General features: G+C 41.3%; 1 protein-coding gene across 1 annotated transcript in view; it reads right to left on the bottom strand.

Annotated features, from left to right (window-relative positions):
* Positions 1 to 26,974, bottom strand: part of LOC126187305 (cytoplasmic aconitate hydratase-like) — a 311,989-nt gene that overhangs the window by 6,310 nt on the left and 278,705 nt on the right. Inside the window, exon 18 of the mRNA XM_049928298.1 lies at positions 15,948 to 16,095. Coding sequence (XP_049784255.1) covers positions 15,982 to 16,095 — 114 coding nt within the window. The 3' untranslated portion in view covers positions 15,948 to 15,981. The remainder of the gene's footprint in view (positions 1 to 15,947; positions 16,096 to 26,974) is intronic.

The raw sequence follows: 26,974 nt of genomic DNA, 5'->3' as shown, positions 1-26,974 counted from the left end.
GTACAGCTGGACGTTACCGTCTGAAGTGAATCTTTTTCCCCTCAGAGCCTTTTTAAGGGGACCAAAAATGGCGTAATCACAGGGAGAGAAGTCCAGACTGTAAGGAGGGTGGCCGAGAACCTCCCATTTGAATTTCTGTGGGAATGCCATGACTGTTGGCCGTATGAGGCTTTTCATTGTCGTGGAGCAGAATGACCCCATGGGTGAGACTGCCCGGTCATTTTGATTTGATTGCTTGGCTAAGTGTGGTCAAGGTTTGCAAAGTAACGCTGGGCATTCACTGTTGTCCCATACTGCAAGAAGTGAATCAGAAGAGGGCCATCTTGGTCAAAGAAGATGACGACGTTCAGCTGTACATGCGGAACTGGTTAACATCACCGCCCCAAGAATTTTATGAGACAGCCATTCACCACCTTGTGTCACAGTGGGACAAGTGTCTCAACAGCCAGGGTCAATATTTCTAATATACAAGTACCGGTTTTTGTAATTATGCCTCCGGCTCATTTATTTTTGAACACCCCCTATAAAATAACATCAAAATGACAGCTGCAGGTGTTTAATTTTATTGTGTAACTGAATGGCTGAGGTCATGCAGACCATCAATCAGAAGGATGGACATTCAAAAACTTACACTACTGTTCTGACAAGCAAGTAGTACATTCTACTGTGTTATGTATGTATTTATTATGTTATTTAAGAATGTCAAATTTAGTGCCACAATGTGGCACTTTAGCTCACTAACTTGGCCCCGTAAGTGAAGGTGTGTAATGTTATGCATATGTAGACGAGCAATTTGGCAGCCCAGAATAGGTACAAGGTAACGTGAAATTGTTGTATGGCTGAAAGGTAGTGGGCTCAGAGCTCAGGGTGTGCTGCGGCTAGCGCAGTTATACGACTGTTTCCAGCCAACTAGGTACAAAGACAAGCAGTATCACCAGAAATGGGTAAATCCCTAAGACAGGAATCTGGACGGCTGTCACTTGCATGGCCTTTTATGCAGGAGTCAATGCACCAAGAAATGGCAGAGTGTCAGACAAGCTGAATGACTGCTTCTTACTGTTCTTTGAGAATCTATAATAATTTACACTCAAGTGTTAAAGTAAATCATCTGCAATTTTGAGAAAATGATGCGCATCCAATGAAACAACAGTATTTCAATATCTTTAGAACTGCAGAAGTTAATATTTCATAGTGAATGAACATTTTCACACTGAATCTCTGAGTTAATGACTCAAGTTATTCATGTGATCTATACATACAATATCTCAGATAATAGCATTGCACTGTAGCTATCATCTCTGAAAGCCACTATCTGCATCTATTTTATTTCTGAATTTATTGAATTTTTTTGTCTTTTCATTACACAAATGTTTGTCAGAACCTCGTAATCTCCACAATTATACAGCAAATGAATATAATATGAAAACTTCACATATTGTCATACTTGTGTAGTTATTTAATGAACAATTTACCATTTTTCCAGTAACTTTACTTGAATGTTGACTGCAAGTGCTATAAACTTGTGTAATTTAAAAATGGTCAATCACTTGTGTTAGCAGAAACTACGCTGAAAAAGAGAACCATATGACACATATGTCAAGAAGGCATAAATAATTGTTTAAACAATATTAAATGAAAATTCATTGTCATTTATCATGAGCGCACTTGCACAACAAAACTGGCTTATTTATTTATGAGTCAACTATTACTTATATTTATTGTACATGATCTGAATGTAACCAACTGTTTGACTTTTCTTTATGTAAATATTGTTGTAATATATTAGTTCAGTTCGGGAAGTTGTCGTGTCAAATCGTGTCTGTAGAGCTTAAGAATGATGTATTTTTGGTGGGGTCAGCCTGCAGCCAATGGAAAAGCAGACAGTAGCTGAACACTGCAAGAATCAAGTGGGGAATGGGACTTTTCTGTGGCTCAAGGAGCGATTCTGACCCTATATGTCGAGTTCTTGAAGAAGGCAGGCAGGCCTGCTTGCTATAATGTGCATGTGCTGATTCAGTCCTCTAGTTGACTGATTTTGGATGGTGAAAGGCTGCTACCACACTTTAACTTTTGAAGGGACTTTATGCTTCGAGAGGTCTGAATATGCTCCAGAATAGGAGGATAGACAGAGTATGAGTTATGGTTCACTGTATCACATGTGTCAGTTTATGAAGCATCATATTGAACTCTGAACTGTTTTGAGCCAATGAATATTTCATGTATTGTCATCACAAAGTGAACTTAGGTTTCACGTATCTTTGACAACAATTTAGTTTGGAGATATTGTTGACATTCTTATAGTGCTCTCAACATAACCTTACTGCATTTTCTGCCCGTATTTAAATTGAATATCATAGGGAAAACTTCCCATTTATTTGAGATGCCTTTCTTGAATAAATATTATTCAACATGATTCTCTGTCATCTACATGAATTACAGACATTAGAACAGATTATTTTATTCACTTAACTTTAATCTGAAAGCCAATGGTATTATAATATGTCTTTAACATGTATTTTGTATTTCTGTTTATTTTATAAACTCACAGTTCTAGCCAATGCAATGACTATTTGACTGCAGGATCACATCTCCAGGTTATTATATGCAGCGAATTAACTGTGGGGCATGAAAGCAGACAGTAGCTGAACACTACAAGAATCAAGTGGGGAATGGGACTTTTCTGTGGCTCAAGGAGCGATTCTGACCCTATATGTCGAGTTCTTGAAGAAGCAGGGAGGCCTGCTTGCTATAATGTGCACGATTCAGTCCTCTAGTTGACTGGCTCAACCCTATGACTACAGTGAGCTATTCATTTTTAACAGGTTTGTGCATAGCCCAAATACCTATAATAAGAATAAACACAGGTAGAGACTCAACTGGTTTGTTCATATGGACTGCCGTTTGGAAAACAACTACTTGGCCTTAACCATTAGGTACTGTCACAGCTTACACTGGTGCAGTTTGAATAATTGTTTATGATATGTACTAAATGTTGTGAGAATCCTAAAAACAATGGAACTAATGATATGCTAACAACAAAGGTCTGTTTAACACCTCTGTGAAGTTTAATTTTAGATCAAATGTAATAAAAAGTTGGCAAACAGAAATGTAATGTTCGTCCTCCAAGATTCTGAACAGAAATCCAAAGAGATACAAACATTTCTTGTTTTACTACAATGACAATTATGTTTATCATGTACATCATCATCTTCCTTTCAAGCATTAGACTGTTGCCTGTTCCAAAAGCACAAACAAAATCACTCCAATCTTTTTCAAGGTCTTCCAAAATCTCATTTCCCATTTGGCTTTCAGTTCCGGATATTCTGTGACCTGGCATTCTCTTGAATCTTCACGATACTTATGAATTTTTTCATTCAACATGTATATGATAAACGTAACTAAATTGGCAACTGATGAAAAATGGCTGGAATTATTTACAAGCAGTTATAACTATTACACAATTTTTGCACTTCTTTCAGGATATAACTATTTCCAGTGCAGCTTAGGATGGGACCTAACAGCACACCATAAATTTAAGAGCAGATTCCACTCTTTGTCATGTCCCATACAATTATTTATTATTATGTAACACCATATCCAAACACATTTAACTTCATTATGGCATTTATAAAAAGTAACAATATTATGAAAAGGATAGATTGCTACCCAACATAACAATGACATATTGCATTGCAGACAAGCACAATGAAATAACTGTTACACATCGAGCTTTCAGCCAGTCTTCTGCAGAAATGAAAACATGCACACATGACCACTCCAACCAAAATGCAACTGTCTTGTTGAATGAAAGCAGCAGTGCAGAGTGGGGCAGGGAAGGGGGAGGGATAGCACGGTACGGTAGATGGAGAGAAGAGCACTGTAGGCGGGAGTGTGCAAGGACTAGATGGCAGCAGGACAAAGCTGCCAGATGCAGCATTGGAAGGCTGTGGGGGAGGGTGGGAGGGAGGGGGTGGGGTGGGGAGCAGGAAAGAGGAGCACAAGAGGAGGGGGAAAGACTGGTGGGTATGGTGGCAGAGAGCAGAGCACAATGAGTGTGAGGGGATGTGAATTAGGAGGATATGATAGGACAGATGGAGTGGAAACAGTTTGGTGTATGTGTGTGTGGAGGGGGATGTGGGAACAGTAAGTTACTTAGATTGATGCCGGGATAATTTTGGGAGTGGAGAGTGTGTTGTTAAGGACAGCTCTAATCAATGCAGTTCAGAAGAGTTCCACCACAAATCTTTAAGAACTGTGAAGGTGATAGTTATCCTTGAAACACATTCTCCACACCCAAAATCATCACGGCTTCACCCTACATGTAACTGCCTTTTCATTATGACTATCTGCAGCTCAACGTGACATCTTTACAAAGAGTAGCAATTTATCATTTTCATAAAATTGTAGATATTCCAACCTGGAGTTTCCATTGTTTTATAAAAGATGATTATCTCACTGGAAACTCCACGCAGAAATATCAACAACATAGAAAAAGACATATTGCTACTTACTGTAAAGAAAACATGTCAAGTTGCATATAGGCACAATTAAAGGCACTTACATAAAGCTTTTGGTCACAGCCTTCATCAGTAAAAGAGAGACACCATTCACACATACTGGCAAGCACATCTCACGCACACACGACCACCATCTCCAGCGTCTTGGGCCGGAATGCAATTATCATGAGGGATGCAAGAAGGAATCTGGTGGGGGCGGGGAAGGGGGAGGGATAGTAGTGTTCAGGTGGGGGATATAGAGGAACACAGTCCGACAGATAGGGCAGGAACTAGAAAGCCCACAGGTGCAGCATCAGGAGGTTTTGGGGAAGGAAGGCATGGAAAAGGAGCAAAAGGGAGAGGAGCCCATCTTTACCTAAAGATGGGCAGGTGCACTGGCGGAGGGCAGAAAACAAAGAGACTAGGAGATGATAATGGGAAGCAGATGGTATGACAGAGGGGGTGGAAACTGTTGGGTGGAGTGTGTGGGTCACCATGTTACCGTAGGTTGAGGCTGGGATAATTACGGGAGTAGAGAATGTGTTGTAAGGGTAACTCCCATCCGTGCAGTTCAGAAAAGCTGCTGATGGAGGGGATGACAGAGATGGCTTGAGTAGTGAAGCAGTCACTTAAATAAAGAATATTATGTTCAGCTGCATGTTGAGTCACAGGATGGTCTACTCTGCTCTTGCCCACAGTTTAGTGATGACCTTTCAGTTGGTAGTTGGTAGTCATACCAATATACAAAGGTTGGAACTTAAATTTATTCACAACCAATACAGAAGAGTTACATGTTTGCACCTGTTACTGTGAAGTCAAAGTAGCCACCAGCAATGTGTAGAACCTGTTGCCAGCGATGTGAAAGGTGTAGTATACCGTTAGCAGAGCCTGTTCTGTTGATGCTGCAAATGGAGCGGTCTACTGCTGGTCGAATCTCTGGAACAGTTCTGAAGCAAATGCCACAAAGTGGTTCCTTCATCTTCGGAATCAAATCACAAGGACTTAAGTCCAGGGAGTATAGTGGATGGTGCAGTACTTCCCAGTTCCACTGACCGAACAGAGCAGCCACAGCTTGCGCTGTACGTGCCCATGCATTGCTGTGCAAAATGATGGGTGGGTTGCACAGAAAGTGTCGCTGATTCTTTGCAAAGCTAGTCACAGATGATTCTCCAAAAACGAACAGTAATACTGTGCACTGACTGTCTGTTATGGAGGAATGTAATGCGTTAGGATAACACCATCATAGTCATACATGAGAATCACCACAACTTTAGACTGCTCCATTCGCTCCATCGACAGAACAGGATCCGCTAACGGTATACTACGTCTTCCACATCGGTGGCAATGGTTCTACACAATGCTGGTGACTACTTTGAATGACAGTAACAGGTGCAAACATGTAACTCTTTTGTATTGGTTGTATTAAACATTCGTAAAAAGCTGTGCAATGATTGCAGCAGAGCTGGTAAATTTCATGGCTGCTTTCACAGGTGGCCCTGACCCTGATGGGTTACGATAAACCTGTGACAAGACCTTAATAGGAAGTGCTGGGTGGGTTGATTGGGAAGTGTTTGCAGCTGGGTATTCCACAGATATGTGATCCTTGTGGCAATGGGTTGGGGATGAGATTGGCATAGGGATGGAATAGGATGTTGTGGAGGTTGGCTTGGTGACGGATCACCACTTTAGAAGGGGTGGGAAGGACCTTGGGTAGGTTGTCCCTCATTTCAGGGCATCATGATAGGTAATCAAACCCTTGACAAAAGATATGGTTAAGTTGTTCCAGTCTGGGATGGCTCTGGGTGATGAATGGGACACATTTTTGTGGCTGGTTCTTGGAGTAGTGGGAGGATTGTGGATGTGGGGGGAAATGGCATGGGAGATATGTTTGCAGACTAGGTATGGAGGACAGTGCCTGTCTGTGAAGGCCTTGGTGAGACCCTCCACATACTGAGCAAGGGAGTGTTTATCCCTTCCGAGTTTTATGATTTAAAGTTAAGATATATTTCTTGTTTGCAGTTTTGGGGTCATACACGTGTGTATAACATACGTCCAAGTCTTGTAATTGCTTTCCTACTTCTGCTAAACTGCTTATGTAGACATAAAAACATTAGAGTGTACTTATGAACTAAAAAACTAGATAGAAAAAAAATTCACACGAGAAAACTGTAATCCTGTGTTTTTCTATCAAAATGTATGAACTACCAACTTTGTCCTGAAGCTTGTGTATGTGCTTGGAAAGCAATTTCTCACCATTTACGCCATGTGTGACAGGGCGTGTTGTCGTGATGCAGCAGTCAGTTCCCTTGATGCCAAAGTTTGGGCCATTGTTGCCGCACGTTTTCATGGAGCCGTCGGAAAACGTCACAGTAGTATGCAGAATTCACTGTTTGGTTGGGTGGGAGAAATTCTTTGTGCACAGTTCCCTCGGTATCAAAGAAAATGATGATCATGCTCTTTACTTTGCTCTTCACCTGTCTCGCTTTTTTGGGTCTTGGAGAGCTCGGACTCTTCCACTGGGACACTTGTTGCTTTGTCTTTGGGTCATAACCGTAAATCCATCTCTCGTCGCTGGTGATAATTCGTCACAAGAAGATTGGATCATCAGATGCGGTCTGACAAAGGTCCGTGCACACTTCAACATGCTGTGCCATCTGATCGGCAGTCATGATCCTTGGCATAAATTCTGTGGTGATACGACGCATGCCCAATTCATCAGTCAATATTCACTGACATGTCCCACAACCAATACCCACTTCATCCGCAAGGTCTTGAATAGTTTGACGTCTATCTGCACGAACAACGTCTGGCGTTGTGCGGCTAATGGGCCTTCCAGTGTGAGCATCGTGTTCGATGTCTTTGCAGCTGGCCCTGAACTGAGCATGCCACACACACACACACACACACACACACACACAGCTCATGCTCTGTCCCCCAAACACTTGTTGAATCATTGCAAGGGCCTTTGTAGCACTTTTCCCAAGATTCACACAGAATTTGATACACACGCACTGTTATGTTTGCAGAGCCACTGTAAAATCACCACACACCAAACACAGAGTATTATGGAAACATGTCCCCCCAGCTGAATGCCACTCCGCACACTGACTCATCAGATATGCAGTTCTTGCCACATAGCAGTGCAAAGATCTACTACTCCTACTTCCAGATGGCAGCACCAGTCCCGCAAATTTTGGATTCCACCTCGTAGCTTCACTTTTTCTGATATTGTTCCTCATACAAACGTTACTTTTTATCTTCCTTTTCTTATACATACAAGCCACTATGGATACTTTTATTTCAACTGTTCTCCTTTCTTTTTTTCCACATCTCACTTCGCGTTTCTTGGTGTCTGTCTTCTTCTGCCCAAGTGGATCCAATAGCCTTCCTTGGTTTTTCCTGGAAACCTTTGGAACATCCCAGTTTCTCTCTGAATGGCAGTCATTCCTCAAAATATTGTGGAGTAATTTGGAGTTCATCTATGCCCCTTTCAATTTATTTACATCATGTTTTACCCATTTTTAATTTGCTGAAATAAGTGAACAGCTTTTTTGTCAGTTTGCTGGGATGTGTCCTTTGAATGTGCCCATAGGAAGCTATTCTTCTTTTCCTAAGTATATCTGTAGTTTTTCCAGTGTGCGTGTGCGTGTGCGTGTGTGTGTGTGTGTGTGTGTGTGTGTGTGTGTGTGTGTGTGCGTGTTCAAAGTTCACTATTATGACATGTATTGTATCGTGTTTGCTCTTCAACTGGTCCCAAAACTTTCCTCTGAATCTTTTTCTTTGCAATTTCCAGTGCTTCCATCATTGCCTTCTTTAAGAGTCAAAAATTCTGCTGCATTAAATGCTTCTACGAGGAATAAGCAGAACAGTGTCAAACTTTTGCATTGAGGTATACTGATTTATTACAAGCAACCTTAGCGAGTTAATATGCTATTTTTATCTTACGAGGGCAGTTCAATAAGTAATGCAACAAATTTTTTTTCTGAAACAGGGGTTGTTTTATTCAGCATTGAAATACACCAGGTTATTCCCCAATCTTTTAGCTACACAACACTATTTTTCAACGTAATCTCCATTCAATGCTACGGCCTTACGCCACCTTGAAATGAGGGCCTGTATGCCTGCACGGTACCATTCCACTGGTCGATGTCGGAGCCAACGTCGTACTGCATCAATAACTTCTTCATCATCCGCGTAGTGCCTCCCACGGATTGCGTCCTTCATTGGGCCAAACATATGGAAATCCGACGGTGCGAGATCGGGGCTGTAGGGTGCATGAGGAAGAACAGTCCACTGAAGTTTTGTGAGCTCCTCTCGGGTGCGAAGACTTGTGTGAGGTCTTGCGTTGGCATGAAGAAGAAGTTCGTTCAGATTTTTGTGCCTACAAACACGCTGAAGTCGTTTCTTCAATTTCTGAAGAGTAGCACAATACACTTCAGAGTTGATCGTTTGACCATGGGGAAGGACATCGAACAGAATAACCCCTTCAGACTGTAACCATGACTTTACCGGCTGAGGGTATGGCTTTAAACTTTTTCTTGGTAGGGGAGTGGGTGTGGCGCCACTCCATTGATTGCCGTTTTGTTTCAGGTTCGAAGTGATGAACCCATGTTTCATCGCCTGTAACAATCTTTGACAAGAAATTGTCACCCTCAGCCACATGACGAGCAAGCAATTCCGCACAGATGGTTCTCCTTTGCTCTTTATGGTGTTCGGTTAGACAACGAGGGACCCAGCGGGAACAAACCTTTGAATATCCCAACTGGTGAACACTTGTGACAGCACTACCAACAGAGATGTCAAGTTGAGCACTGAGTTGTTTGATGGTGATCCGTCGACCATCTCGAACGAGTGTGTTCGCACGCTCCGCCATTGCAGGAGTCACAGCTGTGCACGGCTGGCCCGCACGCGGGAGATCAGACAGTCTTGCTTGACCTTGCGGCGATGATGACACACGCTTTGCCCAACGACTCACCGTGCTTTTGTCCACTGCCAGATCACCGTAGACATTCTGCAAGTGCCTATGAATATCTGAGATGCCCTGGTTTTCCGCCAAAAGAAACTCGATCACTGCCCGTTGTTTGCAACACACATCCGTTACATACGCCATTTTAACAGCTCCGTACAGCGCTGCCACCTGTCGGAAGTAAATGAAACTATACGAGATGAAGCGGGAATGTTTGAAAATATTCCACAAGAAATTTCCGGTTTTTTCAACCAAAATTGGCCGAGAAAAAAAATGTGTTGCATTACTTATTGAACTGCCCTCGTATTAACTCTTGCTTTAATGGGTTCTTTCTCTGAAATGTTCAATTACTTCTCCTACATACTTCAATTTGTCAGTCCTTTCCATTTTTCCATATTTAGTTTTCAGTATCTTGGGGGCTACCCTAATATTTATCAGAAATTTCATTTTCTCAAAAAACGACAATACCATGAAAAAGGATAGATTGCTAGTCACCTTACAGAAGAGCAGAGGAGATGCCGAGTCGTAGTACAGAAAAAGAGGCCTTTTAAACATGTAAGCATTCGGAAGTGGACAACACACACACATTCCTGCAAGCACAACTCTCACAAATATGACCACTGTCTCTTGCCACTGAGGCCAGACTGCAACCAACTACCCATGATAGGAGAAGAGATACGAGTGGTGGGGGTAAGGAGGGGGCTGGGGCAGACAGGCGGAGGGACAGCAGGGTTGGGGGAGAGTAAAGTGCTGCTTGTGCAAGCACACAGGGACATAGTGAAGGAAAGGTAGGCCAACTAGGTACAGTCGGAAAGTTAGACATATCATCAGTATTTCTGTCCATATCAAACCTACTAACCACCAACAATATCTCCATTTCAACAGCTGCCATTCACAAAGCAGCATTTCCCTCTTGATTCAGTACCACCCAGATCTAGAGCAACTGAATCACATTCTCCATCAGGCGTTCGACTGCCTCTCATCGTGCCCTGTAATGAGGAATGTCCTACACACTATCCTCCTCTTCCCTCCCACAACGGTAATCCGCTGCCCACTAAACCTATACAATATCCTCAACCATCTCTACTCCACTCCGACTTCCCATCCTTTCCAAAATGGCTCATATCTCTGAAATAGACCTAGATACAAGACCTGTCCCATGCATACTCCCAACATCATGTGTTCCAGTCCAGTCACAAGCATCAACTCTCTCATCAAAGGCAAGGCTGCCTGTAGAAGCAATCATGTGATCTACAAAATAAGTTGCAACCACTATGCTGAGTTCTGTGTGGGCACGACAGCCAACAAGCTGTCTGTCTGCATGAATTGCCATTGACAAACTGTGTCCAAGAGACAGCTGGACAAATCAGTTACTCAGCATACTGTGCAACACAAAGTTCTTCACTTCAGATACTGCTTCATAGCCTACACCATTTGGATCCTTCCTATGAACACTAGTTTGACTGAACCGTGCAGGAGGGAAATCTCCTGCAACATATCCTACATTCTCGTAATCCCCCTGGCCTCTACCTTTGTTAGTCCCTGTCCTTCACTCACCTACACAGCCTTCCATTCCACCAATGCATCCACACTTTTTTTTCCTTTCCTCTACCTCTCTCCTTTTCAACCCTGCCACCCCATCTAACGTTCTGACTGCACATAGCTGATTTAGTCTGTCTTCACCATGTCTCAGCATGCTCCCACAAGTAGAACTTTACTGTCCCCCATCCCTATCCTGCTAACCCTCCCGCTCACCACCCCAGGCTCTTCCTTACCACCCACCAACCAGACTGCTTCTCCCATCATGTGCAATTGCTTACAATTTGGCCACAGATAGTGGTCATGTGTGTGCAATTTTTGCTTGCATGAATGTGTGTGTGTCGTTTTTGTCTACTTTAGAAGAAGCCCTTTTTGGTGAACACTTACATGTTTAGCAGTATTTTTGTTGTGCCTGTCTGTGGTTCATGGTGTGGGTTCCTGTAGTCATGTCCTAGTTCATGAACCACGGGCAACATATGAGTGGCCAAGTAAGTGGTCCCGACAGTCGGGATACCAGTTACTTCGGAATAAGGCTGGGCATCTCGGACATATTCTGAGTCGTGGTCACCTTTGTGCTCATACGGCAAAGACTACCAAATCCACCGGTTAGTCCCTCAGCCGTTAGGGGTAAAACCCAATGGGACTCGGGGCAAGCAAGGCTAGCAACCTGCTTCCCTGGTACTTTAAATATGATGCTGGCAACAATCAGAGCAAAATGCCTCGGACCTTTGGAGGTGACGGAGTCCCACCTCTAACTGACAAACCAGGGACTCCTAAGATACAACTTGGCAAACAAATGGTAATGAGATGGGGAGCTATTAATATCAATGGGGGCTACTCTGGGAAGAAGGTAGAGCTGGCAGAGGCTGCAAGTAAGATGGGGCTGGACGTTTTAGCTGTTAGTGACATTCGGTGGTGGTGGTTAGTGTTTAACGTCCCGTCGACAACGAGGTCATTAGAGACTGAGCGAAAGCTCGGGTTAGGGAAGGATTGGGAAGGAAATCGGCCGTGCCCTTTCAAAGGAACCATCCCGGCATTTGCCTGAAACGATTTAGGGAAATCACGGAAAACCTAAATCAGGATGGCCAGAGACGGGATTGAACAGTGACATTCGGGTAAGGGGTGAGAAAGAAGAGGAAGTGGGAGAATACAAGGTCTACCTGTCAGGAGTCAAAGCAGGAATAACACAATGGGGTGTAGGGCTTTACATCAGGAAAGAAATGGAACCCAGCGTAGTTGCAATAAGGTATGTAAACGAATGACTGATGTGGATAGATTTGACAGTGTCTAGCAAGAAAATTAGGATTGTGTCAGTATATTCGCATTGTGAAGGGACAGATCAAGATAAGATGGATAGTTTTTATGAGGCACTCAGTGATGTAGTTGTTAGAGTAAAGGACAAGGACAGTGTTCTGCTCATGGGTGATTTTAACGCCAGGATTGGAAATCGAACAGAAGGGTATGAAAAGGTTATGGGTAAATTTGGAGAGGATATGGAGGCCAACAGGAACGGGAAACAACTCTTGGATTTCTGTGCCAGTATGGGCTTAGTAATCACAAACTCCTTTTTTAAACATAAGAACATTCACCGGTATACTTGGGAAGGCAGGGAACCAGATCTGTCATTGACTATATAATAACAGATCAGGAATTCAGGAAGGCTGTGAGGGACACACGTGTATTCAGGGGATTCTTTGATGACACTGATCATTATTTAATCTGCAGTGAAATTGGTATTGTGAGGCCGAAAGTGCAGGAGGTCAGGTCCATATGTAGGAGGATAAGAGTGGAGAAACTTCAGGATAAGGAAATCAGGCACAAGTACATAACAGCGATCTCAGAAAGGTACCAGTTAGTTGAATGTAGTCAATTACAGTCATTGGAAAAGGAATGGACAAGGTACAGGGACACAGTACTAGAAGTGGCTAAGGAATGTCTTGGAACAGTAGTGTGTAAAAGTAGGATGAAGCAAACAGCTTGGTGGAATGATACAGTCAAGGCAGCCTGTAAAAGGAAAAAGAATGCGTATCAAAAATGGCTACATACCAGAACCCAGGTAGACAGAGAAAGTTATGTTGAAGAAAGAAACAAAGCCAAACAGATAATTGCAGCATCCAAGAAGAAATCGTGGGAAGACTTTGGAAACAGGTTGGAAACTATGGGTGAAGCTGCTGGAAAACCATTCTGGAGTGTAATTAGCAGTCTTCGAAAGGGTGGTAAGAAGGAAATGACAAGTATTTTGGACAGGTCAGGAAAACTGCTGGTGAATCCTGTGGATGCCTTGGGCAGATGGAGGGAATATTTTGAAGAGTTGCTCAATGTAGGTGAAAATGTGATCAGTAATGTTTCAGATTTCGAGGTACAATGGGATAGGAATGATGATGGAAATAGGATCACATTTGAGGAAGTGGAAAAAATGGTCAACAGATTGCAGTGCAATAAAGCGGCTGGGGTGGATGAAATTAAGTCGGAACTCATCAAATACAGTGGAATGTCAGGTCTTAAATGGCTACACAGGATAATTGAAACGGCCTGGGAGTCGGGACAGGTTCCATCAGACTGGACAAAAGCAGTAATCACACCAATCTTTAAACATGGAAACAGAAAAGATTGTAACAACTACAGAGGTATCTCTTTAATCAGCGTTGTGGGTAAAATCTTCTCAGGTATTGTTGAAAGGAAAGTGCGAGTATTAGTTGAGGACCAATTGGATGAAAATCAGTGTGGGTTTAGGCCTCTTAGAGGTTGTCAGGACCAGATCTTTAGCTTACGACAAATAATGGAGAAGTGTTATGAGTGGAACAGGGAATTGTATCTATGCTTTATAGATCTAGAAAAGGCATATGACCGGGTTCCTAGGAGGAAGTTATTGTCTGTTCTACAAGATTATGGAATAGGAGGCAAACTTTTGCAAGCAATTAAAGTTCTTTACATGGATAGTCAGGCAGCAGTTAGAGTTGACGGTAAATTGAGTTCATGGTTCAGAGTAGTTTCAGGGGTAAGACAAGGCTGCAACCTGTCTCCACTGTTGTTCATATTATTTATGGATCATATGTTGAAGACATAGACTGGCTGGGTGAGATTAAGATATGTGAACACAAAATAAGCAGTCTTGCATATGCGGATGACTTAGTTGTGATGGCAGATTCGATTGAAAGTTTGCAGAGTAATATTTCAGAGCTAGATCAGAAATGTAAGGACTATGGTATGAAGATTAGCATCTCCAAAACGAAAGTAATGTCAGTGGGAAAGAAATATTAACGGATTGAGTGCCAAATAGGAGGAACAAAGTTAGAACAGGTGGACGGTTTCAAGTACTTAGGATGCATATTCTCACAGGATGGCAACATAGTGAAAGAACTGGAAGCGAGGTGTAGCAAAGCTAATGCAGTGAGCGCTCAGCTACGATCTACTCTCTTCTGCAAGAAGGAAGTCAGTACCAAGACTAAGTTATCTGTGCACCGTTCAATCTTTCGACCAACTTTGTTGTATGGGAGCGAAAGCTGGGTGGAGATTCAGGCTACCTTATCAACAAGGTTGAGGTTATGGATATGAAAGTAGCTAGGATGATTGCTGGGACTAGTAGATGGGAACAATGGCAGGAGGATGTCCACAATGAGGAAATCAAAGAAAAACTGGGAATGAACTCTATAGATGTAGCAGTCAGGGTGAACAGGCTTAGATGGTGGGGTCATGTTACACGCATGGGAGAAGCAAGGTTACCCAAGAGACTCATGGATTCAGCAGTAGAGGGTAGGAAGAGTCGGGGCAGACCGAGGAGAAGGTACCTGGATTCGGTTAAAAATGATTTTGAAGTAATAGGTTTAACATCAGAAGAGGCACCAAAGTTAGCACTGAATAGGGGATCATGGAGGAACTGTATAAGGGGGGCTATGCTCCAGACTGAACGCTGAAAGGCATAATCAGTCTTAAATGATGATTATGATGATGATGATGTCTGCAACTCAACATCTCCCCTGTATAGTGTGTAGCAATATATCCTCTTCATAATATCGTCATTATTCAATCCTGGATTTCCCACTGTTTGATTTTCTCGAAGATGATTTAGTAGCTTGCTTTTTCAACTTGTCCTTTCAGCAATTCTGTCTCATCACTGTTTCCACTGAGACTGAAAAAAGAGCGAGGTTATCTACACATGTCTGAGGATCTGAATATTGCACCCAACAAGCATGAGTATAAACTTCAGCCACTCATTGCCTCTAATTGTATTTACCAACTGCCAGACTCCCACATTGTAGGATTGCGAATGCACTTTAAAAGAAAAACAACAAAATAGAATTACTTTGGCTTTCAAATGTGTGAATGCTTAATAGTGCCTAAAACTGGTAGATGTTGAAGTTAAGATACTGTTGACAGATCTGAGGTGTAAGAATATTTTTATGGCAATATCCGAGACCTGAGGAGAGTGGAAAGCACAAATGGTATCTTTCACAATCTGGATCTCCATTAGCTAGCAAAAGATGAAATAAGATTATCTGCAGACAAAGTATAAAAATAAGGAGTCAAGAAGAGAGGAAATACACTTTTGCTAGATGATGGTCTCTTTGTTCTGAAGGCTACTGTTTATGTCACATTTTATATCTGACTCCGTCTTTCACCATTTGATAAACAGCAATTTGTAGTGGTTTGTAAATGAAAGGAATAATGACATAAAATCAGGAGAAGAGGGAACCCACATGGTTACAAAATATCCCACTATAGTATAGGTTGTAACTTCAGTCTAACCTAATGTCCAATTTCACGCACACATTATTGGCACTGTAAGTAATATTTAAATTATAGTGCAGCTTGATATCTGGAATTACAAAGTCCTATTATCACAATATTGTCTGATAATTTATCACAATGCATTTTAAAATAACACAATAAATTTATTAATATATTCAGAACAGCTTATAAATTAATTCCTATACTAGTATTCTTACCTTATATTCGAGTGTAACTTTCACAGCGAGTCACTCAATTTACCATCTTCCGTATCATATAATTTAGAATGCCACCATGTCTGAAGTATGTGAGATCTACCTCAGTATCAAATCTTGTTATAACCTGGAAACTGCGGCTACCATCAACCTACAATAGTTGCAAAACTTGTCAGTTCTGTACACAACAAATTTAAAAAAGATAAAAAATACTGCCTTCAAATATCATTCATATTCACTTGTAAATTGCTTTATCAGCTGACGGGAATTACACAGCAATACTGAAAAACTAGGTGAAGGTCAGAAAAAAATGCTGGTAATTTTAAAACTCAATTGATGTCCTCCTTGATCATATTGTGCTATGCTGGCACAAACCAGAGTCATTACCATTTTGTTTTCATTGAATGAAGAGTACTTATCTTAATTCACGCCATTATTTGCATTCCTCTGTGGTATGAATTTTGCTAGACGATCCCCTCAAACCATTAACTTTGTGCCACTTGCTTCTTAATCCTCTTTCTCTGCTGGCCGGTGTGGCTGAGCAGTTCTTCACTACATTTTCTTGCCCCACCCAACAAAAAGGCTATTGCTAAATTATAACCCACATAGTAAACCCTATTGTAAGATAATATCCACATTAACTGAACAGCCTGACCGTGCACAACCAACAATAACTAGGTATAACCTACAATATTTCACAAAGTAGGGAAAGCAGAAAGGCCGAAGGAGTATATAGAGGGTTTATACAAGGGCGATGTACTTGAGGGCAATATTATGGAAATTGAAGAGGACATGGATGAAGATGAAATGGGAGTTACAATATTGCATAAAAAGTTTGATAGAGCACTGAAAGACCATTGAAACAAGGCCCCGGGAGTAGACAACATTCTGTTAGAACCACTGTTAGCCTTAGCAGAGCCAGCCATGACAAAACTCTTCCATCGAGTGAGCAAGATGTATGAGACAGGCCAAATACCCTCAGACTCCAAGAAGAATATAATAACTCCAATCCCAAAGAAAGCAGATCTGACCCTACAACTTATCTTACAAGAGAGGTTAAGGAAAGACAAATATACATTTATAGCATTTGTAGACATAGAGAAAGCATTTGACAATATTGCCTGGAATACTCTCTTTCAAATTCAGAAGGTGTCAGGAGTAAAATACAGGAAGCGAAAGGCTATTTATAATTTTTACAGACACCAGATGACAGTTGTAACAGTCGAAGGGCACGAAAGAGAAGCAGTGGTTGGAAAGGCAATGAGACAGAGTTGTACCTAACTTATCTCCGATGTTATTCAATCAGTACATTGAGAAAGCAGTAAAGGAAACAAAAGAAAAATTTGGAATAGGAATTAAAATCCAGAGAAATAAGAACCTTGAGGTTTGTCGGTGACATTGTAATTCTGTCGGAGACAGCAAAGGGCTTGGAAGAGCAGCTGAACGGAATGAACAGTGTCACAAAAGGAGGATATAAGACAAATATCAACAAAAGCCAAATGGAATGAAGTCAAATTAAATCAGGTGATGCTGAGGGAATTAGATTAGGAAATGAGACACGTAAAGTAGTAAAGGAGTTTTGCTATTTTGGCAGCAAAATAACTGATGATGGTCGAAGTAGAGAGGATATAAAATGTAGATTGGCGATGGCAAGGAATGCATTTCTGAAGAAGAGAAATTTCTTAACATCGAGTACAGATTTAAAAGCCAGGAAGTCTTTTTTGAAAGTATTTGTACGGAGTGTAGCCATCAATGGAAGTGAAACAATGGCAATAAACAGTTTAGACAAGAAGAGGATAGAAGCTTTTGAAATGTGGTGCTACAGAAGAACACTGAAGATTAGATGGGTAGATCATGTAACTAATGAGGAGGTACTGGTAAAAATTGTAGAGGGAGACCAGGAGATGAAGACACTAAGCAGATTCAGAAGGATGTAGGTTGCAATAGTTACCCAGAGACAAAGAAACTGCACAGGATAGAGTAACATGGGAAGTAGCATGGAGAGCTGCAGCAAACCAGTCTTTGAAATGAAGCACAACAACATTTCACTTGCTCCTCTTTGTCCAAAATATAGACCAGTTATGGGTCAACTAACTTTATTTTCTCTGCATTCTAATTTCTCTTGTTCTCTCTATTTTAGCCAAAACTTGCCATACGTGCATAAGAGTGACCTCCTTGTGGCTGTGATATACACAGTCATATGGCCAGTGCTCTATTGCTTAACTTTTGATAAGCCTCATTAATAGTTTGCATGCAAACATCAACATACTGCTACAATAGTTTACAGTTGTAACATCTACAAGCAGTAAAAACTTAACCACACATTTCACAGTCTTTCAAATAAATTGAACAGACACTGTCATTGCTTTAACACATGGCCTATTGGTGTACCACTTATTTCATGTTTAAGTTGATGCATTGTTGTTGTTCTAACCAACACAGATTTCTTGTCTGAAACTCAGCCTTGGACTGACTGTCTTGGGACCAAAAATCGGTCCCTTATATATCATCACAGGTTCTGAAACTACACATTGGTCAATGTGTAATTTACAGAAATTACAATTAAAACTTCTCATTAGAGTAACTGCATAAATCAAAAAATTGCATCTTTTTAACAGTTTCTTCTATTTCAAGGAGTAAGCTGTATTATTTGTTTAAATCATGAAATTAACAAATATAGTTAAGCAAACAATACTTTTGAAGAAACTGGAAATTACTTTGGAATTAATAAAGAGCTGGCTTTGCTAACATGTTTTTGAATAGAGCCAAATAGATCCTTTAATATGAACTATTAGTTGTTCCTCCAAATGTTTACAATTAGTACAGAATTTATATTTGTTTACAAGTCAACAACAGAATTTAAGTTATGAAACAATTACTGATTTCACCCTATAATGAAAAATACAAACTAGGCATAATCGAAATAAATTAGAAAATCAATTACATACATAAAACGAATCACAAAATTAGACCTGGTGTTATATTCTTTAAAACTAAGGGCCAACATTTCTCTTTTATGAAAATTCAGATTATACTCACGTATTTTGATGGTAATTAGTTCAAAAATGAAAAAAAAAATGAATTTTATAGAAAGCAGATGGCAAAACAGGAGGGGAAGTAAAATATCCGGCTTGCTTCGTCACACACTGTATACCTATTCTCCAACTTTTTGTGTCCTATTTTCCCTAGATACCACCTCTCCCTGAACCTCAACTATTCCGTTGCAATGAACTCTTGCTGCTTCCCATATAGGTGTATATGCCAGATGTGATATAGTGTTAATACTGGTGCACTAATGCTAAATCATGTCATAGGTCTGTTGTAATTAGCTACGACTAGGTGTTAGCAGAGCTTACATTCAGTAAATTTTTGTAACACATCACAGTTTGCACTGCTCAGAAGAAATACAGAGTTTCAAGAAAAGTTTAAGAGCAGTTGGCTATTTCTAATGTGTGGAAGATCCTAATGGGCAAGAGAAGTCTCGCAAATTCATTTATGTAAGGTACAGAGTTGATTGGTGTTTGACAACTAAGTGAAGTCACTAGCACAGAAACATTAGAATGTAACACTACTGAAAAATTTGTTAGTTAAGGTTGTGGCTGTTTATTTTCAGTTGTGGAATAACGGGTAACAGTACCTAATACCTCTAGTACAAGTTCAAATTTATGATTCTTGCAGTTAATCAGAAAAGCTTAAGTAAATATGCATCATCCACAAATGGTAAATAAATGTAAAACTTTGTATTCACTTTGGCATCAGAGTGGTATGCTTTCTTTGTAGTTCTTTTTCTGCAGTCTGCAAACTGCAGTCTCTCCATGGTATCATTTCTTGCCCTACATTATTTTCCCCACTCACATGTTAAGTTCATCCACAGACAGCAAGAGCCTACTGAAGAACTACCCAGTTTTTTCCAATTTGCTCAATGGAATAGAGCACTTAAAACTTTTTATTTGTGTAGTCTTTTTCTGAAAACACTCATTCTCTACTTTTGGGTAGGAATTATAAAAGCTTATATATTCCTGAGTTGAAGTTACTTATTGCATCTCTATCAAAGCACCCTCTATCTATCTACTTTAGTAGCCCAATTCTTTCATGCTGATGATGTTATCTGTGAGTATATGTGACAAGTTAAAGTTGTATTTTAGACAAGAGTCTAACCAGAATACTTGGCTTTCATGAGCAACGAGTCATTTGTGTGTGCGAGTCAAATGTCACGAGATCATTCAATCAAGATTGAGACTGTACTGAGCACTTCGGCATATTGGAAAATGTTGAGCCTATTCAAATGCAGGTATTGTTCACTAAGCCTTATCCTTCAGAATTCTCCAAAATAAATTTGTATGACACCTCAATGGATAAAGTTTCAATGTAAAAATGTCACCATAAAAATGTTGGCCTCAGCAGCAATAGTTTAATCTGAGAATGTAAGATGACCCTGTGCTTTTCAAATGACAAACTTGGGAAAAAAACAATTGTCTTATAATTGGATAGATACGTTACATAGAGATGTGTTGGACAGAGCATTTCAAAGAAATATAGAAAGTGTTTGGGTACAAATCATTTCAGACAAGGGGATTATAATCAAAATTGGGAAAACAAAAATTATGATGGGAGGGATGATGATGATGACGACAACAAAGATGATGATGATCATAGAAATCCAGAAATATGACCACTAAGAGATCTGATATCCACCTCAACCCTCAACTTTTCAATCAGGGTGCTAAAATTTCTGGACAGTTAGCCTAAAGGACACTCTGCTGAATGTCCTCAATAAGAGGGGGAAGGATAATTATTTCAATACGTGGCAATAAGGGTAATAAATTGCTACATAAAATAATGCAACAACAGGGAGGTAATTACATGAGAGCACCACATTAAGTAAGTAAGAAGTAAGTAAGAGTAGATCAAAATTTTGGGGTAATTTTTGGCAAGACAGGGTTAAGGACAAAATACAATAGGAACTAAAAACCTGAACTACAAGGAGGTGATTTAGTAAACTTTTATGGTGTTGACATGGGAGGAAATCCAAATGAGACTGCTGATGATAGTTTAAATATTTGTGAGAGCTTTTTGGAATGCAAAGAAATAGTAAAAGATAAGGAGCATGAGAAATGTATGGTACATGAAGATGCAACTAATGTTTGTGGTGGTGTTGAGGGAGAAATTAGGGCAATGAAAATGAGAATGTGGATTATTTTGTTTGACTGGAGGATGGCTGTTAGATGAGGAGCAAGAGGAGTCTATGTTATTAAGTTGACAGGGGTAGGTAGAAATGAAAAGGAAGTTGCAGATTAACTGTCTGAATCTGTTCTGTGAGTAAATACCAATAATGCTCATGAACTGGCCATTACAAATGTTCAGAACAAATATGTATGTGAGATGCCTAGCCAGCCTTTTATTCTAAATCCTGAAGTTAGTAATTAAAGTTTTCTGTGCACATGTTGGGTAAATGCGGGGGAATAGTTACTTAGTGACACACTTGGAAAAAGTTGGCAATCTTGGGCAAAGAGTTTACGCTAATTGGTGGACAGTTAACTGCAATAGAATTTATGAATCATTGAAGGGAAGGTAGGGATGAGTGAATTGTGTTTTTAGGGAACTTTTGTAATGACCACTACAATACAAGTAGCAATGACGATGCTGATATAAACATGGCAAGTGATCTTAGAAACAAGAGCATTGAGAATAGCAGAGATATGAATTTCAGTGCAGTCAAAAAGCACTTACTACACGAAGACATTAATACAAAGACAAGTGATGAAATAGGAAATCCATACACTCGTGTAAAAACAGGAAACTGGAAGCTTTAGTGGATTCAGGCACCAGAGTTTCTAGAATATTGGAAGCTTTAACTACTGAAATCAGACACAACAAGAATTCTACGGAGAAGCCAGTGATAGGAATTAGGATTAGAAGGGCTACTGGTAGAAGCAGTAAGTAGGTGAGATAGCAAACTTCACTGGTATTTGAAATTTAGGGTGTAGAATTTGAGCATGATCGCTTAGTACTTTCAGAATACGTGAAGAATTTATTTTGGGGACTGATTGTTTACATAACTTAGTGCATCTCTTGAATGGAGAGGGAAAACATTATATGTGACAATAAGGGAGGCAGTTGTGAAAAAAAATGGACAGGTTAGCATTAGTGGAACAGGAAAGTTACGTGATAGAGGTACATTTAGAACTAGAAGTTGAAGAGAAGGGGTTAATGAAAATAACCGAGGAAAAGGTATCTGAAACTGTGTGGCTACAATGATGATAATTTGTTATGGGACTACTGAGAGGTGTTCTGTGATGTATCAGGAAGTGTGAAGAATTCCGAATGTGTACTAAAATTGAAACCTCATGAATCTTTCTTTAAAAAACCGCGTGCTGTACCAATCACAAGGAGACCAGTTGTTGAAAAAAAGTTCCAAAAGGTGGAAGGGCATGGCATAACTAAGGGAAGGCATGGCATAACTAAGAGGAAGTAGTAGTGATTATAATAATCCTTTGGTAACTACAGCAAAACATAATGGAGGTGTTCGATTTTACAGTTCAGACTTCTTAAAAGAGAAAATAAAACATTTATACAAGAGAAAATGATCATCCTGAGTAAATAAATGAGTTATTACACAAGTCTGAGTGTATTAAGCTGATGACAAGCTTCGATTTAACCTCTGGATTTCGTGAAGTTCCACTTGGTCCCGAATCTCTGAAATACATTGCAAATCTCTGAAATACATTGCATTTTTGTACAATGGTAAATGCTATCAGTATTGTGTTGTACACTTTGGTTTCAGCAGCTGAATTCATCACCATTTTGGAACAGGTGTTAGGTCAGGAATTATCTTCTAAATTAATTATATATGTTGATGACATTTTGCTTCTGAACCAAGAGCTGGGATTCAATTATTTGTTATTAAAAGATAGTTGGACAAATTGTGATCAGGAGGGATGACATTAAAACTGGAAAACTGTCAATTCATGGTTAATGAACTTAAATTCTTGGGACACTGCATTACTGAGAAAGGTATATTACCTGACTATGACAAAATTAAAGCCATTTCTCAGTTTTAAATATGCAAAAAGAAGAAACAATTGAGATTGTTTATTGGAACATATGGATATTATAGTGTATACCACCATAAACAAACTATGAATGCCAAAAAGTTTGTGTAATTTACTGAAAATAACGCTGTTTTGATCTGTGGCAAGGAATTCCAGGAAGCTTGTGGAATTGTAATTTGCTGTGTAGACTAGACTTACTCTAACCATTTTGTATATTATGTGATGCTAGTGATTCTGGACTCAGTGCACATCTGTTTCAAATAAAAGACTGTAAATGGGGGAGATACACGTCAGACAACTGCTTTCATGAGTAGGATGCTCCAAAAACATGAAAGAATCTACACTGTAACCGAGAACGAACTGCTACCTGTACATTGGATGTTTACTGTGGTGTCACCGCCAGACACCACACTTGCTAGGTGGTAGCTTTTAAATCGGCCGCGGTCCGCTAGTATACGACGGACCCACGTGTCGCCACTGTCAGTGATGGCAGACCGAGCGCCGCCACACGGCAGGTCTAGTGAGACATACTAGCACTCACCCCAGTTGTACAGCCGACTTAGCCAGAGATGGATCACTGACAACTACGCTCTCATTTGCCGAGACGATAGTTAGCATAGCCTTCAGCTACGTCTTTTGCTACGACCTAGCAAGGCGCCATAGCATTTTATATTGAGATGCAAATTATGTATCATCAAGAGAGATGTTCTACAATTGTGGATTAAAGTTAAGTATTCTACCAGTTACCTCCTGTTTGCTAGTCTTATTTCTCTGACCTGTGAGTTTGCGTGAGCTTTAACAGTGTGCATTTCGGCCTCCTATAGCAACACAGTGTTGGCGCTTCTGCGAACACTTCATATGGCGACGAGGATCAAAAAGGATCTTGTATCGGTCCACTGCTAAGTACGGAAACGCCGATGCGTTGTCCCGTTTGCCTGTTGCTGAGGATAGAGCATTCGATTCTTCCGAACTTGCTTGCATGTTCCTTGATGCGGAAACCGATGACGTGGTCGAATCGTTTCCGATTGATTTTCGTCGTGTAGCTACAGCCACAGTTGCTGACTCTGTCCATACTACAGTTTTGCGTTTTGTTGCTACGCAATGGCCCTTGTCAAAGTCATGGGTCGAGGATCCGTTGGTTCGCCGATTTTTTGCTCACAAGCAGAGACTTTTTGTACGACGTGGTGTTTTGCTGTTGCGTTCTGATAATGATCAGTCCAGGGTCGTGGTCCCACGTTCATTACAGTCCTCTGTCTTAAAGCTTCTCCACCAAGGACATTGGGGTATAGTGCGCACGAAACAACTTGCTCGTCAGCACTGTACTTGGTTCGGAATCGATGCTGCGACTACGAATATGTGCTCTTCTTGCATGGCGTGTGCTGAACAACAATCCGCGCCACCGCGGAAATTCTTTGCATGGCCAGAAGCCACTTCCCCTTGGCAATGCTTACACATAGATTTTGCTGGTCCATTCTGGAATGCTCGATGGTTGGTTGTGGTCGATTCCTTCAGTAATTTTCCTTTTGTTGTCAGGATGTCTTCCACGACGTCTTCTGTCACCATCCAAGCATTGTCCGCTATCTTTTGCATTAAGGTCTTCCGCAGACTATTGTTTCCGACAATGGCCCACAATTCATGTCCGCAGAATTTCAGTCATTCTGCAAGGCCAATGGTATTCAACATCTGACATCCGCGCCGTATTCGCCTCACTCCAACGGTGCCGCTGAAAGTTTGGTCCGGACTTTCAAGGCACAGATGTTGAAGTTGATAGAGTCGCATTCTCGGGAGGACACGTTGTTGCTCTTTTTGTCCTCGTATCGCTCTCAGCCCCGCAATGGTCGCTCGCCGGCTGAGTTGCTTCATGGTCGCCCTCATCGAACCTTTATGTCTTTGCTACATCAGCCGCATAAGGTTCCTGTGCAGCGGCAGACACCTGCTTTTGCCCCTGGCGACGTTGTATACTATCGCAACTATCGCGGTTCACGGCGTTGGCTCGCAAGGCGCATTCTTCGCTGCCTCGGCCGCGCTATGTATCTCGTTTTGGGGGCCTCTGGTGAGGTGCGTCGGCATCTCAATCAGCTGCGCCTCTGTCGTCGCACGGGATCTTCCGCTCCCCGTCTGCTTTCAGCGACGGTGCCATCCGGTCAGCGCCCTGGGGACCCATCTACTGGCTCGCCTCATCCCCAGGTGTTACCGACACTGCCTTCCATTTTGCCCCATGGCGACGCGCCGCTGCCTGTTCTCTCGCCGGCGCCGCCCGCAGTGGACGTGTTGCTGCAACCGCCGGGCGCCTCCCTGGGTCACGCGCCGCCGATCGCTTCCCGTGACCAGTTGTCCTCCGCCATGGAACTCTTGCCCGCTCTGGACCATCTGTCGTCTTCGCCAGTCGGGTGCTCCGACTCGATGGAGGTCGACCCTTCGGCCCCTCCTGACTATCTACAGACGCGTACACCGCATGTTGGCGTGCATCCTGGACTAGGTTTCCAGGCGTTTCCTAGCTCCCCTCGGACCGAATGGCTGGGTGCGGGTGGCAAGCCTCGCCTGTTGTTAGGCTCCCCACCTCGTCGCATACGTCAACATGGGGTCCTCCCCACGGCGGGCGGAAGCCTTATAACACAACCGTTCGCCGATTTGCGGGGGAGGAATGTGGTGTCACTGCCAGACACCACACTTGCTAGGTGGTAGCTTTTAAATCGGCCGCGGTCCGCTAGTATACGACGGACCCGCGTGTCGCCACTGTCAGTGATGGTAGACCGAGCGCCGCCACACGGCAGGTCTAGTGAGACGTACTAGCACTCGCCCCAGTTGTACAGCCAACTTAGCCAGAGATGGATCACTGACAACTACGCTCTCATTTGCCGAGATGATAGTTAGCATAGCCTTCAGCTACGTCATTTGCTACGACCTAGCAAGGCACCATAGCATTTTATATTGAGATTCAAATTATGTATCATCAAGAGAGATGTTCTACAATTGTGGATTAAAGTTAAGTATTCTACCAGTTACCTCCTGTTTGCTAGTCTTATTTCTCTGACCTGTGAGTTTGCGTGAGCTTTAACAGCGTGCATTTCGGCCTCCTATAGCAACACAGTGTTGGCGCTTCTGCCAACACTTCATTTCCAAATTTAGAAACTACTTGTAAGGACAAAATTATTATGTACTCAGCTCACAAGGCCTTTAGTTATTTGAAAGTATGCAAGTTGTATCACAGTAGGTTGGCGAGGTGGATCTTATTTTTAGAACAATTTGACTATAAATTCAGTATGTTATGGAGCCTGAGAATCTAGTTGCAAATATAGAGTCTCATTTACCATCAGGAGGGTATAATAATATTGAGGAGGAGGAGGAAGATAAGAGCTGATGATTATGCATCTGAAAGAGGTTAAAGATGAGAAGGTAGTTAAGACCTTCTGCAATATCATTTGTAGATAGCAGAATCATGATTATAATTGGAAACTAGTGAAATGTTGTTTTGGTAAAAAGAGCTGTAGAAAAGTTGACAAATATTACAAATTACACAAGGGAATATTATTTATAAGAATGAATTTAGACTCTGACCACAGCAGATTGTGTTGCTCAGAACAGTACAGTGACAAATTTATTATGCATACTCTTGAAGGCTATGGACACTTTGGAGACCAGCAGTTTAAAAAAAAATTACAACATGCTGAAAACAGTAAGGAAACAAATTTCAAATTGTGACAGATGCCAACAAGTGAAGATAAGTAACAGAAATTTTCATGGTCATGCAAAACATACTACCTCAGAAACCTGTAAGACTTGTTGTTATCGATGTATACAGCTTGTTACCATGAAGAAGAGGAGGGGTGATTGGGGGGAGGGGGTGATACTTTTTTCATATTTGTTATAGAGAACATATTTTCTAATTATATCAAATTATACTTTATCAGGAAAGGAACAAGCACTGATTTCAAAAATAGAGAAAGGACTGTTTCACACAAGAAGATCTACCTGTAG

Source organism: Schistocerca cancellata, chromosome 5, assembly GCF_023864275.1.
Source record: "Schistocerca cancellata isolate TAMUIC-IGC-003103 chromosome 5, iqSchCanc2.1, whole genome shotgun sequence".
Classification (NCBI taxonomy): domain Eukaryota; kingdom Metazoa; phylum Arthropoda; class Insecta; order Orthoptera; family Acrididae; genus Schistocerca; species Schistocerca cancellata.
This window is presented reverse-complemented; position numbering and strand designations above follow the sequence as displayed.